A 14,285-nucleotide genomic window follows, 5' to 3' on the forward strand; every position below is an offset into this window, starting at 1 on the left:
TTGTCGCACAGACTCTGTCGGCCTCCAATTTCGCGCTGAATTTCATGGAAATATACGGCTCTTATTTTATGGCTCTGCGGGCTTTATTGAATCGTTTCATAACTGATATCCTTCTTACGTTACATATTAATACAACGAATTAAGTACGGAGTATTTCCGTGGTATTCGCTCCATTTTGCGGTGGTGCACGCTGGGTAACGCTGGACAAAATGGCGGCCGCACGAGGCATACTCAAGTTTTGACGATTTGGAAATTTGTCGAGGACTTTCGGTTTTTGAGTACTTGGATAGATTTGGGAATTTAGGGATTTTCGCATTAAATGTGAGAGTTTGGTGGATTGAGAAGTTGCAAATGTGAGATTTGGGGATTGGAAAATTTGACAGTTTTAGAATTTGGGGAATTAGGAATTTGGAAATGTGGAGATTTCGTAGTTTAAGAAGTTGGAAATGTGAGAATTTAGGGATTTGAGAAGTTGGAAATATGGAAAGGGAGTTTCAGAATTTGGAGTTTTGTGAATTTAGACAATTATAAATTTGGGGATTGGGAAATTTGACAGGTTAAGAATTTGGGGAATTAGGAATTTGAAATGTGGGGACTTGGCAATTTAAGAAGTTGGAAATGTGAGAATTTTGGGATTTGAGAAGTTGGAAATATAGAAAGGGAGTTTCAGAATTTGGAGTTTTGGGAATTTAGACAATTATGAATTTGGGGATTGGGAAATTTGACAGGTTAAGAATTTGGGGAATTAGGAATTTGAAATGTGGGGACTTGGTAATTTAAGAAATTGGAAATGTGAGAATTTGGTAATTCAAGAAGTTGTAAATATGGAAAGAGAGTTTCAGAATTTAGAGATTTGCAAATTTGGACTTGGGAGACTAGGAAACTTGGGCAATTAAGAATTCATAAATATTTTAGAGATTTGACAATTTGCAAATATTGAAATTTGTAGGTTAGAAATTTATACAATTGGAAGTTTGAAAATAATATTCGCAAATAATAAAATTGACGTATTAAATCTCCAAAAGATTGTCTCTAAAGAATCCATCGAAAATGTCAACACACAGGTCTTTATTGGTCCAAATTATGCGAGAATGAAATTCAACAGCGCACCTAAACGCCAATTTCGTATCATTACCGACGTTTAAATATTACACGGTTCGCGGTGAAGGGAAATAGATGAAGGATGAAGGCTGTGGGGGCTGTTAAAACAGGGGTAGATATCCCTCGAGCCCTGTCCCGGCGAATATTTATCAAACTCATGAAATTTCAAACTTCGAGGTCATGGTTCTTCGTCTTTCACCTTTTACACCCTTATCTCCTTACTATTGTTCAATTTTTAACATCGCTGTTCCTTTCTCGATATCATCGATCGGAGTTTCCTAATTTTTCAGATTAAAACTTTGAAATTCGCTTCGTCAAGTTATCAACGCTCGATGTCAAAGTTTACGAACTTTCGGTTGTTAAAAGTACGGCTTCTGCAGAGGAAGGCAGAGTTTCCAAGGTCGGATGTTAATTTCTACATTTCAAACTTGTAGTTTCTTCACCTCGACTTCGGAGTTTCAAGTTCATTAATCCTGTCTTAACTATGTCGTAACTTTCTGACGTCTGCACACGGTTATCGTGATTAAAGTTTTAATTGTCAAATTCTGATATTAACGTATCTTCTGTTTTGAAACAATCTGATTAAAAAATTAAGATGGACATATATTCGTATTCTCTCTTATACTCAGAGTTTATAAAATATTTATCATGAGGTTATTTAGCAATTATTTAAATATTGCAAAAGTTATTCACAACATTTTCATTATCACAATTAATGTTTTGTCAGATTCTAATATTAACGTATCTTCTACGTTAACTCTAACTCTGATTAGAAAATTAAAATGAATATAATTGTGTATTTTTCTCCTATATTCAGTGTATAAAATTTTTATCATAAAGTGATTTAACGATCATTTAACTGTCGCAAAAATTGTGTTATTTCACGAATGAAGAATGGGAAATAGATGCAAAAGGAAAACAAAGATTACCGTCACGGTTTAAGCTCTCTGAATATGTATCAGAAAATAAATCTTTGTATGCTTCAATTTTCTCCAATTATTCTTGGCAGACGTGAGCATTTTCTTGATCGCATGTTGTACGACATTGTATCGATTACTATTAAAGTTGTAATTTTAATACAAATTGCTGATGAAATTACAGTGCGCACTCTATGGTTGAGATTGCGAATTACAACTGAGATTAGATTTTAAAGTTACATCGAATATCCTGATTCGAACCGTGGAGAACGCGTTAACCTTTTTCAGTATCAGTATGATCAGGATGAAGGTTATTTTGTGGGTACAAGGCATGGTAAAATGTAGAAATGGTGAAATAGTAGGGGAGAATAATATTGTACTGATAAAATAGTAGTGCGGTAAAAGATAAGCATAGTGAAGCAGTAGAATGTTAGAGCTGATGCTGTACGATAAAATAATGAGATGGTAAATTAGTAAAGTAGTGAAGTAGTGAAGTAGTGAAATAGTGAAGTATTGAAATAGTAAGGTGTTGAAGTAGTGAAGTATTGAAGTAGTAAGGTGTTGAAGTAGTGAAGTATTGAAGTAGTAAGGTGTTGAAGTAGTGAAGTATTGAAGTAGTGAAGTATTGCAGTAGTAAGGTGTTGAAGTAGTAAGGTATTGAAGTAGTAAGGTATTGAAGTAGTAAGGTATTGAAGTAGTAAAATATTGAAGTACTGAAGTATTGAAATAGTGAAGTATTGAAGTAGTAAGGTATTGAAGTAGTAAAATATTGAAGTACTGAAGTATTGAAATAGTGAAGTATTGAAGTAGTGAAGTATTGAAGTAGTAAAGTATTGAAGTAGTAAAGTATTGAAGTAGCAAAGTATTGAAGCAGTAAAGTACTGAAGTAGTAAAGTATTGAAATAGTAAGGTATTGAAGTAGTGAAATATTGAAGTAGTGAAGTATTGAAGTAGTAAAGTAATGCAACAGTAAAGTAGTAAAATAATAAAGCAATAAAACAGCAAAATATCAAAATAATAAAATACTGAAACGGTCAAAGAGTAAAATAATAAACCAACAAAAGCCTGTAAGAACATCCCCAATCCAAGGAACATGTAAACCCCTGTTTACCGAAATGAGCGCATAATTTATTCCCGAACTTAACCTAAGTTTAGTTCACGCCATAAGAAACAATTCCAGTAATAATCGTCTAAATTAACCCGCAGCAAAAAGTGGCGCAAAGTTATCATATGCTTCGCAGACTCTCGCATGCATACGGAACCATATTCATTCTGTGTTTGACGTGTGGCTAATTTGCTAGATGCAAGGTCGTTTGTTACGTAGCTACACGTTTCGAGAAAAACCTAATTACCACTCTCTACATTTTCTCATATTTTCTTCCCGCTTCATCTACAAACACGATTTAACACGTTGTTGCGGTGACAATACACCGCTTAATTTATCAAGACAGTTCACACCGCATCTCGTTCGATAATAATCACGTGACTAAACACGCACAGGAAGATTCACGGTCCGCTAATCGCAACGACCAATTAAATTAACGTCATTAAAATGTGTCCACCCATGAAAATCCGTAGAACGCGGTCGAATTTCACGTTTTAGTCGATTTCACCCTATTAATCTAGTTCCAATCGATTTCACGGCCATGTTAATACACGGAACGTTTTGACGCCATTAGCCTCGCATACTCCTTTTATCATAAAAGATAGAAAATTTCGATCACGATTGAACGATGCAAGATTTGATTTAAATAAACGCAAAATAAATTCCACCGACAAATCTGTACAAAGAGGAAATTTCTATAAAATCCGGTTCAACCGATCCCCTGTGTGAAAGTACCATACGAAAACAATAACGGATGGCACGCTTTCTGTATTATGCGTATCACGTATGCATCCAATGTTATTTTACCGAGAACATTTTCGCGCATTTTTCATCGCCGACGTATCCAATCGGATAGGACAACAACGATGACATAAAAATGCAATTTTCAGTCGGCTCCTATCGGGAAAGGACTTTTGCTCTTTTCCAACCACGATTCCTGTGCTTCGAAGTTCTCAGATTTTATACTCCTGTTTTATCAAATCGACGAAATTTGTGAGCTTCTCTTGTTTGATGCACTATGTTGTTTTATGTATTATAGCGATGACAAGAACATTGAATCCCAAAATCCTGAAATCTCAAAAAATTCCAATTCATCAAAGTTTCTTACTTTCTTATTTTCTTCTTAGAGTTGTTTGTACAATGGGTCCCTCTTTTTGTTGCATTTCAGTCAGTGCCTGACGTAATTAACAGGGTGTAAATTATGCGTTTGAACGACGAACCAATTTGTTAATTCTGTAATAGGTAGACTCTGGAATACGTCCGACGAATGGGTTTCACTCGCTGATATGTAACCGCATGAAATAGCGGCTCGTTTATCCGCACACGCGTACCAACTGCAATTTACATCCCATTCGCCTGGTAATTTCATTGTCGTGACGTTTTAATGAGATATTCGAGTGATATGCTTTATACTGTGCTTCTTTCGTGAGCAAGGCAGTGTTATAGGATTATGGATTAAGATCCCCTGATAAAACGAGTTAAAATTCAATTTCTTATTTCTGCTTTTTATCTTCCCCATAATATAACAATATTTCACATTACTTTACACGAAATGTTTTTGTATTTTTACAAAATGTTACATTGTTACAAGTTAAATTTGTAGTTGTTCAAACCTTGACTAGATTTTGTTACATGAAAGAAACATAAAATATTTATGGCTCGTCAATTTTGAGGTTAAGTTTAAAATGGCTGGTTGGTTGCACAAAATGGCTGAAATGGCTTTGGTTTTATCAAAGAATCCGAATACGTTATTAGGAGTTTTAATAAACAATTATTTCTCCTCTTTCCAATTTGTAACACAAAGATAAATAATGCAATTTCAATGATTACAAAAGATACGCTTATCAGTAAAAATATTAAATTCAATCGTTTTATAAGTTCGAAAGTATACGTAAAATTATACCGCACCCTGAATTTATAGGTCATAAGCAATTTATAGGGACAGTGTATCGCGATGTTGTTCGCTAACGAACTTTGCATTTCATGCTTCGAACAATTTCCAATTCCACGTAATTTGATCGATCGATGTAATCGATTATTTAAAAACAAAATTGCATTACGGTGTTCCATGTCCGGACAAATTTTTTAGAACGATTAGGTGCCACAGTATTGTCGGGTAAATACATTGTTTCAAAGTCCATGCACGATCCAATTGTCCATTTTCAGCTTCACGTGAACGATAGTGCACTTTTTCACATATAGGGCGTTCCATTCTTTTATCTACCTATACGACTTTTAAAAAGTATTTCAGACAAGGGTGATAATATGTCAGTTATGGCACGGTTATCGAAAATTGTTTAATTTTTATTGACAATTAAATTTTTTGTAGGTTCAAGATCAGAATACAATATTTTAAAATTGCCAATTAATTACACAATTTTGAAGTTGCAAATTAATTTCAGTAGAGGAAAATTGCAAATTAATTTCAATAGAGGAAAATTGCAAATTAATTTCAATAGAAGACTAATTGCAAATTAATTTCAACAGAGGAAAATTGCAAATTAATTTCAATAGAGGAAAATTGCAAATTAATTTCAATAGAGGAAAATTGCAAATTAATTACAAAATTTCAATATAGTAAATTAATTACAAAAATTCAGTCTCAAAATTCTACAGTTTGACTTCCTACGTTTAAAGGTAAAATATTTTTAATTTTCAGAGGTGTAAGGTTTTAAAGTTCTAAAACCTTAGCTACCCAAAATTCATATGTCTCAAAAATCGCTATATTCCAACATTTCTATATCTTAAAATTTAAGAACCCCAAATTTCTATGCTCCAAAATTCCTATGCCCCAAAACCTTAATATCCAAAAATTATTAAGTCTAAAAATTGCAACATCACAAAATACCTATGACCCAAAATTTCGAAGCCCTGAAAGTTCTATATTCCCAAATCCCGATGACTGAAAATTCCAAAATCCCCAAATTTGTATGTCTCCAAACTTCAATATCTTAAAATTTCTATGTTCCAAAATCTCTATGTCGAAAAATCGCTATATCCCCAAATTCCTATGTTTCCAAATTTAAATACCCCAAAATCCCTACGTCCCAAAAATTTCTATGTGACAAAATTCCTACGTCCCAAAATCTCTATGTCCAAAAATTGCTATATCTCAGATTTCCAACATCCCAAAATTTCTATGCCTTGGAATCTCTATATCCAAAAATCGCTATATCCTAAAATTCCCACATCCCAAAATTTCAAAATCTGAAAATTGCAACGTCATAAACTACGTATGCCCCAAAGTTAAGCCCTAAAATTTCTACACCCCAAAATCCCTATATCTCAAAATTCCAATATCCCAAAATTTCTATGTCCAAAAGTCCATCTCAAAATCAGGTTAAACTCATGGTACCTAAACGGACAATTACAAATAATGCATAACATGTGCACATCTATTTATTGATAAATTAAATTGAAACACCCTTTACATCTTTATTTCCACCCAGTTGCAAAGCATTCCCATTTGCACATCTGCCACGAATGATTCGCGACTCTTCTCGCTAATGACTACGAACAAATCCAATAATGATCGTGTAACGTGACTCGTCCGACAGTCAATGGCTATTAAAATGATAGATCTGCTTCCCTCTCCGTACGCGTTTCACGATAAAACGTCGATATGGTGGAAATATAACGAACATTGTACAAACGGCAAAACTTCCATGCAAAAATGAACTGAAATATTGCGCTTGCCCTATCTACAGTTTTATCATTCCCTGTGTGTTAAATTGGTTTATTCTGCGCGATAAAAAACTCTGTTGAAATTGTTACCCCGAATCGTGTAACGGATTTTAATTAATAGTACATGAAAGTATCCCTTTTTTCAGTTATACAATGTATACATCCTTTTTTTTCATTAAACTTTTTCTGCCTTTGATCATGAATTTTAACAATTCTACAGTTTCGCTATTTTTGTATGTATCTTTTAAGCCGGTCTGAATTATTGTTGCGAATGTATTATATTTTCGTGGCAGGACATTTGTATTCGATTGTTTCTTTTTATCGTGTTTTTATTCGATGACAGTCGTTGATGCTATTAAATAAAAGTTAACACTGGATTATGTTATCTAAAATTTAAAAATAAAAAAAGTTAACACTGGATTATGTTATCTCCACTAAAATTTAAAAATAAAAAAAGTTAACACTGGATTATGTTATCTCCACTAAAATTTAAAAATAAAAAAAGTTAACACTGGATTATGTTATCGCCACTAAAATTTAAGAATGATTGAAAACAAATGAAAAAAGCAATTTAGTTTTAAAAACGTTGAGTGGTCTGAACGAGTCACTGAACTCTCGTTGATTAAATTCTGCAACGATCGTGGTGAATGGTCTTGTACAACCTCGGCCACGTTATCAATTAACGCGAAATCTTCGTGTACTCGTCGTTTCACGGTGTAGTGGCTTTCAAGAATTCATTGAAAAGGTGTCAAGAGAAGTTTCATTTGACACGGACGGTCGCGTGAATTTCTAACGTTGAATCGTAAAGCTGTCCCTGCAAAATGTGACTCACCTTTATACCGTAATTGCTTTCCTCGTATATGATGGACACGTAGCTCCATCCCATTTTTAGCACGATGTCTATCATTGCTTTAACCTGGTAATGATCGCTCGGTATTGTGCGAGTGAAATATTCGAAACGTTGCTTGTTGGAAAGCTCCGGGCTCGTTGAGAAGAAAGAGACCTGCAATCAGAGCGGAACGGGATTTTCGTTTGCGTCCTTTCGTCTATCTAAATTATTATATTGAATAAATTATGGAATACATGCAGATGAAATTATAATTTAGAATTACAGTATTAACTGCATCGATGTAATTTACTACAAATTCGTGAAAATGAATGAGAAAGCTTTTGAACATAATAATTATTGATGTACAAATTAATATGGTCTATCATTGCCTAACTGTATCAATGCCTAACTGTATCATTGCCTAACTGTATCAACAGTATTAACCATCGAGTAAAAATATCAATCACATAAATGAGTAAAATTCATCAAGAGAATCACATAACCTCAAAATCTTAGCGCACAAAACTTTCGTACTCCGCGGTTAAACTCACGAGCACGTACAGGGAAACTGTATTAAAACGTGTAATCAGATCTTTCCTGTGCCAGGATGATTACAATAGTTGCGTAAAGTTGCAAAATAATTTTGAAACTTGCAGCATCCATGTTCGCGATTTTCGCGACGGTGTCATTACGAGCGGGATAATGTCGACGAAATTTAATCCTCAAGTAAAACAACACGTCATAACTCGGTAAAATTATCGAACTGCAGCCTGTTTGCTATGCAGCAATTTTCGTGAAGGGATTTTCCGGTGGGCGAATTTCCAGACACTAATAAGGATCATCAATCAGTGCCTCGAAACAACGTCGCAAGATTTCGGCTGTGTTGAAGTTATTGTCGATGACGTTTGTTGATACCACTATCAACGTGATAACTTCGTTAGGAAGTTTGTGAAGTACCTCGTAAAATGGTTCGTAACACAATGAAAAAGTTTTAAGCTCAGCAGCTTTACTCAGTGTCACATATGGTGACATCGTAAGAACTTTGCAGCACGTATTACATGTGACATCGGAAAGGGGTATTATAATCTTGAAATGTGTCTAAACACACACGGTATATTACCAGCGTACTGGAAACTTGATATTCGAGTCGTAGAAAGTAATATTCCTTAAGTGGTAGTAGAGTTAATTTGTAATCCTAACATGTGACACACGTGGTCTACATGTGGTCTACATGTGTGTAGAATAATAATATAGTGCATAATACATATAGTATATAGTGTATAGTACAAATATTTAAACAGAATGAGAGATTTTTAGATAGACATTTCTTGGATTTAATCAATTTTCCCTGATCTTATCTATAAATCTATCCTGGTAGTTTCCGTAGGATGACGGTTTATCTCGGTTGAGTAGCTTCTGATGGTCGCCCGACATTTTTCGCGATCAGTAACGAAGAAACTCGCTCGAGCGAGGTTCCGATTGATCTTCGTGGAAGACGAAGGATTTCGGTTCGATAGTGTATATTGGTGATCGGTCGACGAGCGTGCTCGTGGAAGATGAGTTTATGTAGCGAGAAACGAGTCCGCGTTATCTCGTGCTGCGGTAACAGCAGCTTCGGATTCTCTACGGCACACTGCACGTTATTTTATCTATGCCTCGCGTTTTACCATCTGGTAAATTCGTGTAGGATGACGCGGACATATTTATCAACTTTCCTCAGACCTGATGTTCCTTTGAGACGTGTCAATTTTTTCAATCGAAGCTTTTCAATTTCAGCATCCTTGTTACAATATATTGTAATATTCATGCGCAGACATTTCTTCAAATATTTTTTACTGTGAAGACTCGGACAAGGTTCTACTTTGACAGAAAATTTTTATTGGGCGAATTGTAATAATTAATTCTATACTTGCCGTTGCTGGTGTAAAATCAGTAGAGGAGGATCGTAGTTAAACATGTTTAGAGATGGATAATTAATATACGCTATGTCTCACACCTCTATATTCCTAAATCTAGATATCATTAATTCTCTACATACTGAATACTCTGTATCATCAAATCTCTACATACTCAGATCCCTACACGCGTCGTATCTCCACACGTGGTATTACTCACGCGTCGTATCTCCACGCGTGGTACTACTCACGCGTGGTATCTCCACGCGTGGTATTACTCACGCGTCGTATCTCCACGCGTGGTATTACTAACGCGACGTATCTCCACGCGTGATATTATTAACGCGTCGTATCTCCACGCGTGGTATTACTCACGCGTCGTATCTCCACGCGTGGTACTACTCACGCGTCGCATCTCCACGCGTGGTATTAATAACGCGTCGTATCTCCACACGTGGTATTACTCACGCGTTGCATTACTCACGCGTCGTATCTCCACGCGTGGTATTACTCACGCGTCGTATCTCCACGCGTGGTACTACTCACGCGTCGCATCTCCACGCGTGGTATTAATAACGCGTCGTATCTCCACACGTGGTATTACTCACGCGTTGCATTACTCACGCGTCGTATCTCCACGCGTGGTACTACTCACGCGTGGTATCTCCACGCGTGGTATTACTCACGCGTCGTAGCTCCACGCGTGGTATTACTAACGCGTTGTATTACTCACGCGTCGCATCTCCACGCGTGGTATTACTCACGCGTCGCATCTCCACGCGTGGTATTACTCACGCGTCGTATCTCCATGCATTGTACTTCCATACACTTTCACACATGTTTAGAGATGTATAATTAATATACGCATAGACTATTTTTATGGGAAAAATGTTAAAATAATTTTTGGCACTGAAAGAGCTATGCATTATGATCATAAAGAATATCGAATCGTGTCACACCACTAGAAAGCATTAAATACTGCAGCGATTCAATGTATCATGGCGGCACATACGACCTACTGCGGTGAATGGATATTTCATGAAGTACTGAACTTCGGATCCAGGTATTACCATATTTCTTCTATCTGTACGTGGAATACTTTAAAATGCAAACAGTTTCGAAAGTTTCCCCTTTCGATCGATCATAAAACTTAATCGAACGACTCCGGCACTTTATTTTCGTTCCGCGATGCTTCAATCGTATCTCGTTAATTAAACGGGATGATAAAAGGGGAACCAAGAAACGTTACTTTGAAACTTGTCTTATCGCTCGGGGAGGGTTCCTTAGGTCAGGATGTTTGCATTTTTACCGGTAGCCTCATCTGGCGAAATTGCAAATCCCTTTGTGAATCGGTTAAACGACGTTATCGTTAATTGAAACGGACCGGCTGCGCCCAAACCGCGCGAAATTGCAGGCCCGCACAGAGCCCGATAAAAGCGAAATAAACGAACGCAGACGATCGAATCCTCATATCTCGAAATAAAAGCAGTCGGTGGTTTCTCGGGAATTCCAGCGAGATACGATTCTCAAAAACGTAACTCTAGCACGTTGAGTGCTGTACCGTCTCTTGTGACCGGCGCTGGGAATTCGATATAATCGAATTACCGAGAGACGGGAAAAATTAAAGAAAAATTTTTAGTACAGATATTATGAAAGCTATCGTTTGTCTGCTTTGACGAATTTGGGTCAGCTTTCAATTAGTCTCTCAATTAAAATAAATTAAAAATTTACTTCAAATAGGAATGCAAATTAAAAATTTTAAATCGCAAAATTTCGTGTGCGGCATAAACGGTGATAATATAATGAGACACTGTAACTGCAGGTTTATTACTGTTCTTCATATTCACTGTGATAAAAGTAACAAAAATTTAGAGCGAATGGAATAGAAAAATAACGCAATCGGTCGGCCACAAATTCAATTTAAATATATAATTAAAAGTAAATAGAGAGAATAGTCGAATAAATTAAAACGGTAGTTAACAAGGATGATAGAGAAACAATACTTTTAATTAAAATTTTATTTGCGTTCACTTTTTCGGATAGTAAATATAAATAACTTGTGTAAAATTAATTTAGCATCGCTGTTGGTTTCACCGGGAATTTCCCTCGAACAAATTTTACGTAATTAATTTAAATATATAATAATCTCGTTCGATTTTATATTAAGAATTGATTTTTTTCACATTAACCGGGAAATTCGATATCTCCCTCCACAGGAAACGTTTTATATCACGATGGTCTTTATTAAATTTTTTCCTTCAATGAGACTGGCGTTTATTTACTCGTAAATTTCGCGCTGCTGTAATATTATGGTGCTGTTCTTCTCCGGTTTTCGTTGCTTCAATCTTTTTCATCATGATGTAGTATTGCGAGAAGGATAGAATTAAATACGAGTGGCAGTAAAAATTTACGGCCGAAATTGAAATTCAAATCCTCCCCAGTTTATATTTATGCTGCCGATCTGTATAAGATATCTCGTGACAGATCAATGACTCTTTTTTACAACCCTCGTTTTCACATCAGCGGAGTTGACATTCATAAATTTTTTTTCGCTTGCTCCGAATTTGATACTTATTCAATTTTACATCTATTTTACAATTTGTTACATAATATTTTTTTATACTATAAGCTAAAGGTGTCAATTTTTCCCATTTTTTTATTTGCAGGTACATTTTCTATATTATATTATAACAGTCACATAGTTTTCTTTCATTTCATTTTCTCTGAGTTTGCCACAGAGTTGAATTAAAACAGAAATTCACTTTGAAAGATTGTTTGATTCATGATGATTTGATACATGAGAATCGTCAAATATTAAAACTTCGAACCGAAGGTTGATATTAATCAACTTTATACAGAATTGTAGAATACAATTGAAAAATGTATTCAATAAGTTTTCTCAGCAATAAGAATTTTTAATAGGTCGAAGTGGATGAAGTAACGTTATGTCGATAATACAAATGGTCGCGAAATGTTCTTACTGGAATTTCCAGCCTGATGAGACAAATCAGTGCACAGGTTGGATGTCATTCGAATCTGTTCCCTGCGAGTAATCGGTCGATCGGTCGGTTTCCAGCCGAACTTTTGACTGACGTGACTTATTACCATGTCTTTCGCAGGTGTTCCCTTTCTGCAGTCTCGGGATACGTGTCAGCGATGTACCAATAATTTATCGATATCTGCCTCCAGGCCAAATTGTCACGCTGTCGTAGTGACGAGACGAACTACCTTGAAGTGATAAAAATAATCCAATTTACCATCTGCTTATTCCATACACGGTGCATCAAACAATTTATATCTGATAGAACTCGAAGACATTTTTAACATAATTATTTAAGTTTAGTTATTTTTTATGTTTGTTATTATTATTTGTGTCACGTAAATAGTATTACAGATTTAGTTAAAAAATATTAAAAATTTTTTTAATAAAAAGACGAATGTGTCATTCGAGTGCAAAGAGCTAAACCACAAAAATATTCTAAAGCTTTCACATGTATTTTTTACACAGAATACGTGACAAAATATTTACCTTAAATTTTTTAAGGTCAACACATTCTTGTTTGCTTCAAAATATTTTCGTGTTCACGATCCTGTATCAAGAACGCTGTAGTATATTTTTCTCCTACATCAAAAATATCTACACCAAAACTTTACTATATAAAAATTTTAAATAATACAGTATTTAAAAAATACTGAAGATCTTAACCTTGAAAAAATTATAATGCGCCGAGATACAACGCGTGAGTAATACCACGCGTGGAGATACGATGCGTGGAAATGCAGAGCGTGGAGATACAATACGTGGAAATGCAACGCGTGGAGGTACGACGCGTGGAAATGCAACACGTAGAGGTACGACGCGTGAGTAATACCACGCTTGGAGATACGACACGTGAGTAATACCACGCGTGAGTAATACCACGCGTGGAGATACGATGCGTGAGTAATACCACGCGTGGAGATACGATGCGTGAGTAATACCACGCGTGGAGATACGATGCGTGAGTAATACCACGCGTGGAGATACGATGCGTGAGTAATACCACGCGTGGAGATACGATGCGTGAGTAATACCACGCGTGGAGATACGATGCGTGAGTAATACCACGCGTGGAGATACGATGCGTGAGTAATACCACGCGTGGAGATTCGATGCGTGAGTAATACCACGCGTGAGTAATACCACGCGTGGAGATTCGATGCGTGAGTAATACCACGCGTGAGTAATACCACGCGTGGAGATACGATGCGTGGAGATTCGATGCGTGAGTAATACCACGCGTGAGTAATACCACGCGTGAGTAATACAACGCGTGGAGATACGACGCGTGGAAATGCAACGCGTGGAGATACGTCGCGTGAGTAACACCACGCGTGGAGATACGACGCGTGAGTAATACCACGCGTGGAGATACGGTGCGTGGAAATGCAACGCGTGGAGATGCGATGCGTGGAGATACGATGCGTGGAAATGCAACGCGTGGAGATGCGACGCGTGGAGATACGACACGTGGAAATGCAGCGCGTGGAGATACGACGCGCGAAGGGATATGAGTATGTAGATCCACAATAATACAACATCCAGAACGCGAAGCGTTTGGAAAATGTCGTTCACGTCCGTTATGGAAACTGTAACCGTGTGAAATTATCGATCTTCACAATTTCGTATAACAAGTTTCCAATTGGTAACGGGATACCACCCTGAATTGTATATGAGAGTCAATCGCTTTTCGATGTATTGTGACTCGGCGATT

At 36.4% G+C, this 14,285-nt stretch overlaps 1 protein-coding gene across 2 annotated transcripts in view; it reads right to left on the bottom strand.

The window, feature by feature from the left end:
* The window catches only part of Glurb (metabotropic glutamate receptor B), a 300,574-nt gene that overhangs the window by 20,572 nt on the left and 265,717 nt on the right, over positions 1 to 14,285 (bottom strand). For both annotated transcript variants that reach the window (XM_012285055.2, XM_076532779.1), the window contains exon 4: positions 7,640 to 7,810. In XM_012285055.2, coding sequence (XP_012140445.2) covers positions 7,640 to 7,810 — 171 coding nt within the window. The remainder of the gene's footprint in view (positions 1 to 7,639; positions 7,811 to 14,285) is intronic.

Source organism: Megachile rotundata, chromosome 6 (genome assembly GCF_050947335.1).
Source record: "Megachile rotundata isolate GNS110a chromosome 6, iyMegRotu1, whole genome shotgun sequence".
NCBI classification, from domain to species: domain Eukaryota; kingdom Metazoa; phylum Arthropoda; class Insecta; order Hymenoptera; family Megachilidae; genus Megachile; species Megachile rotundata.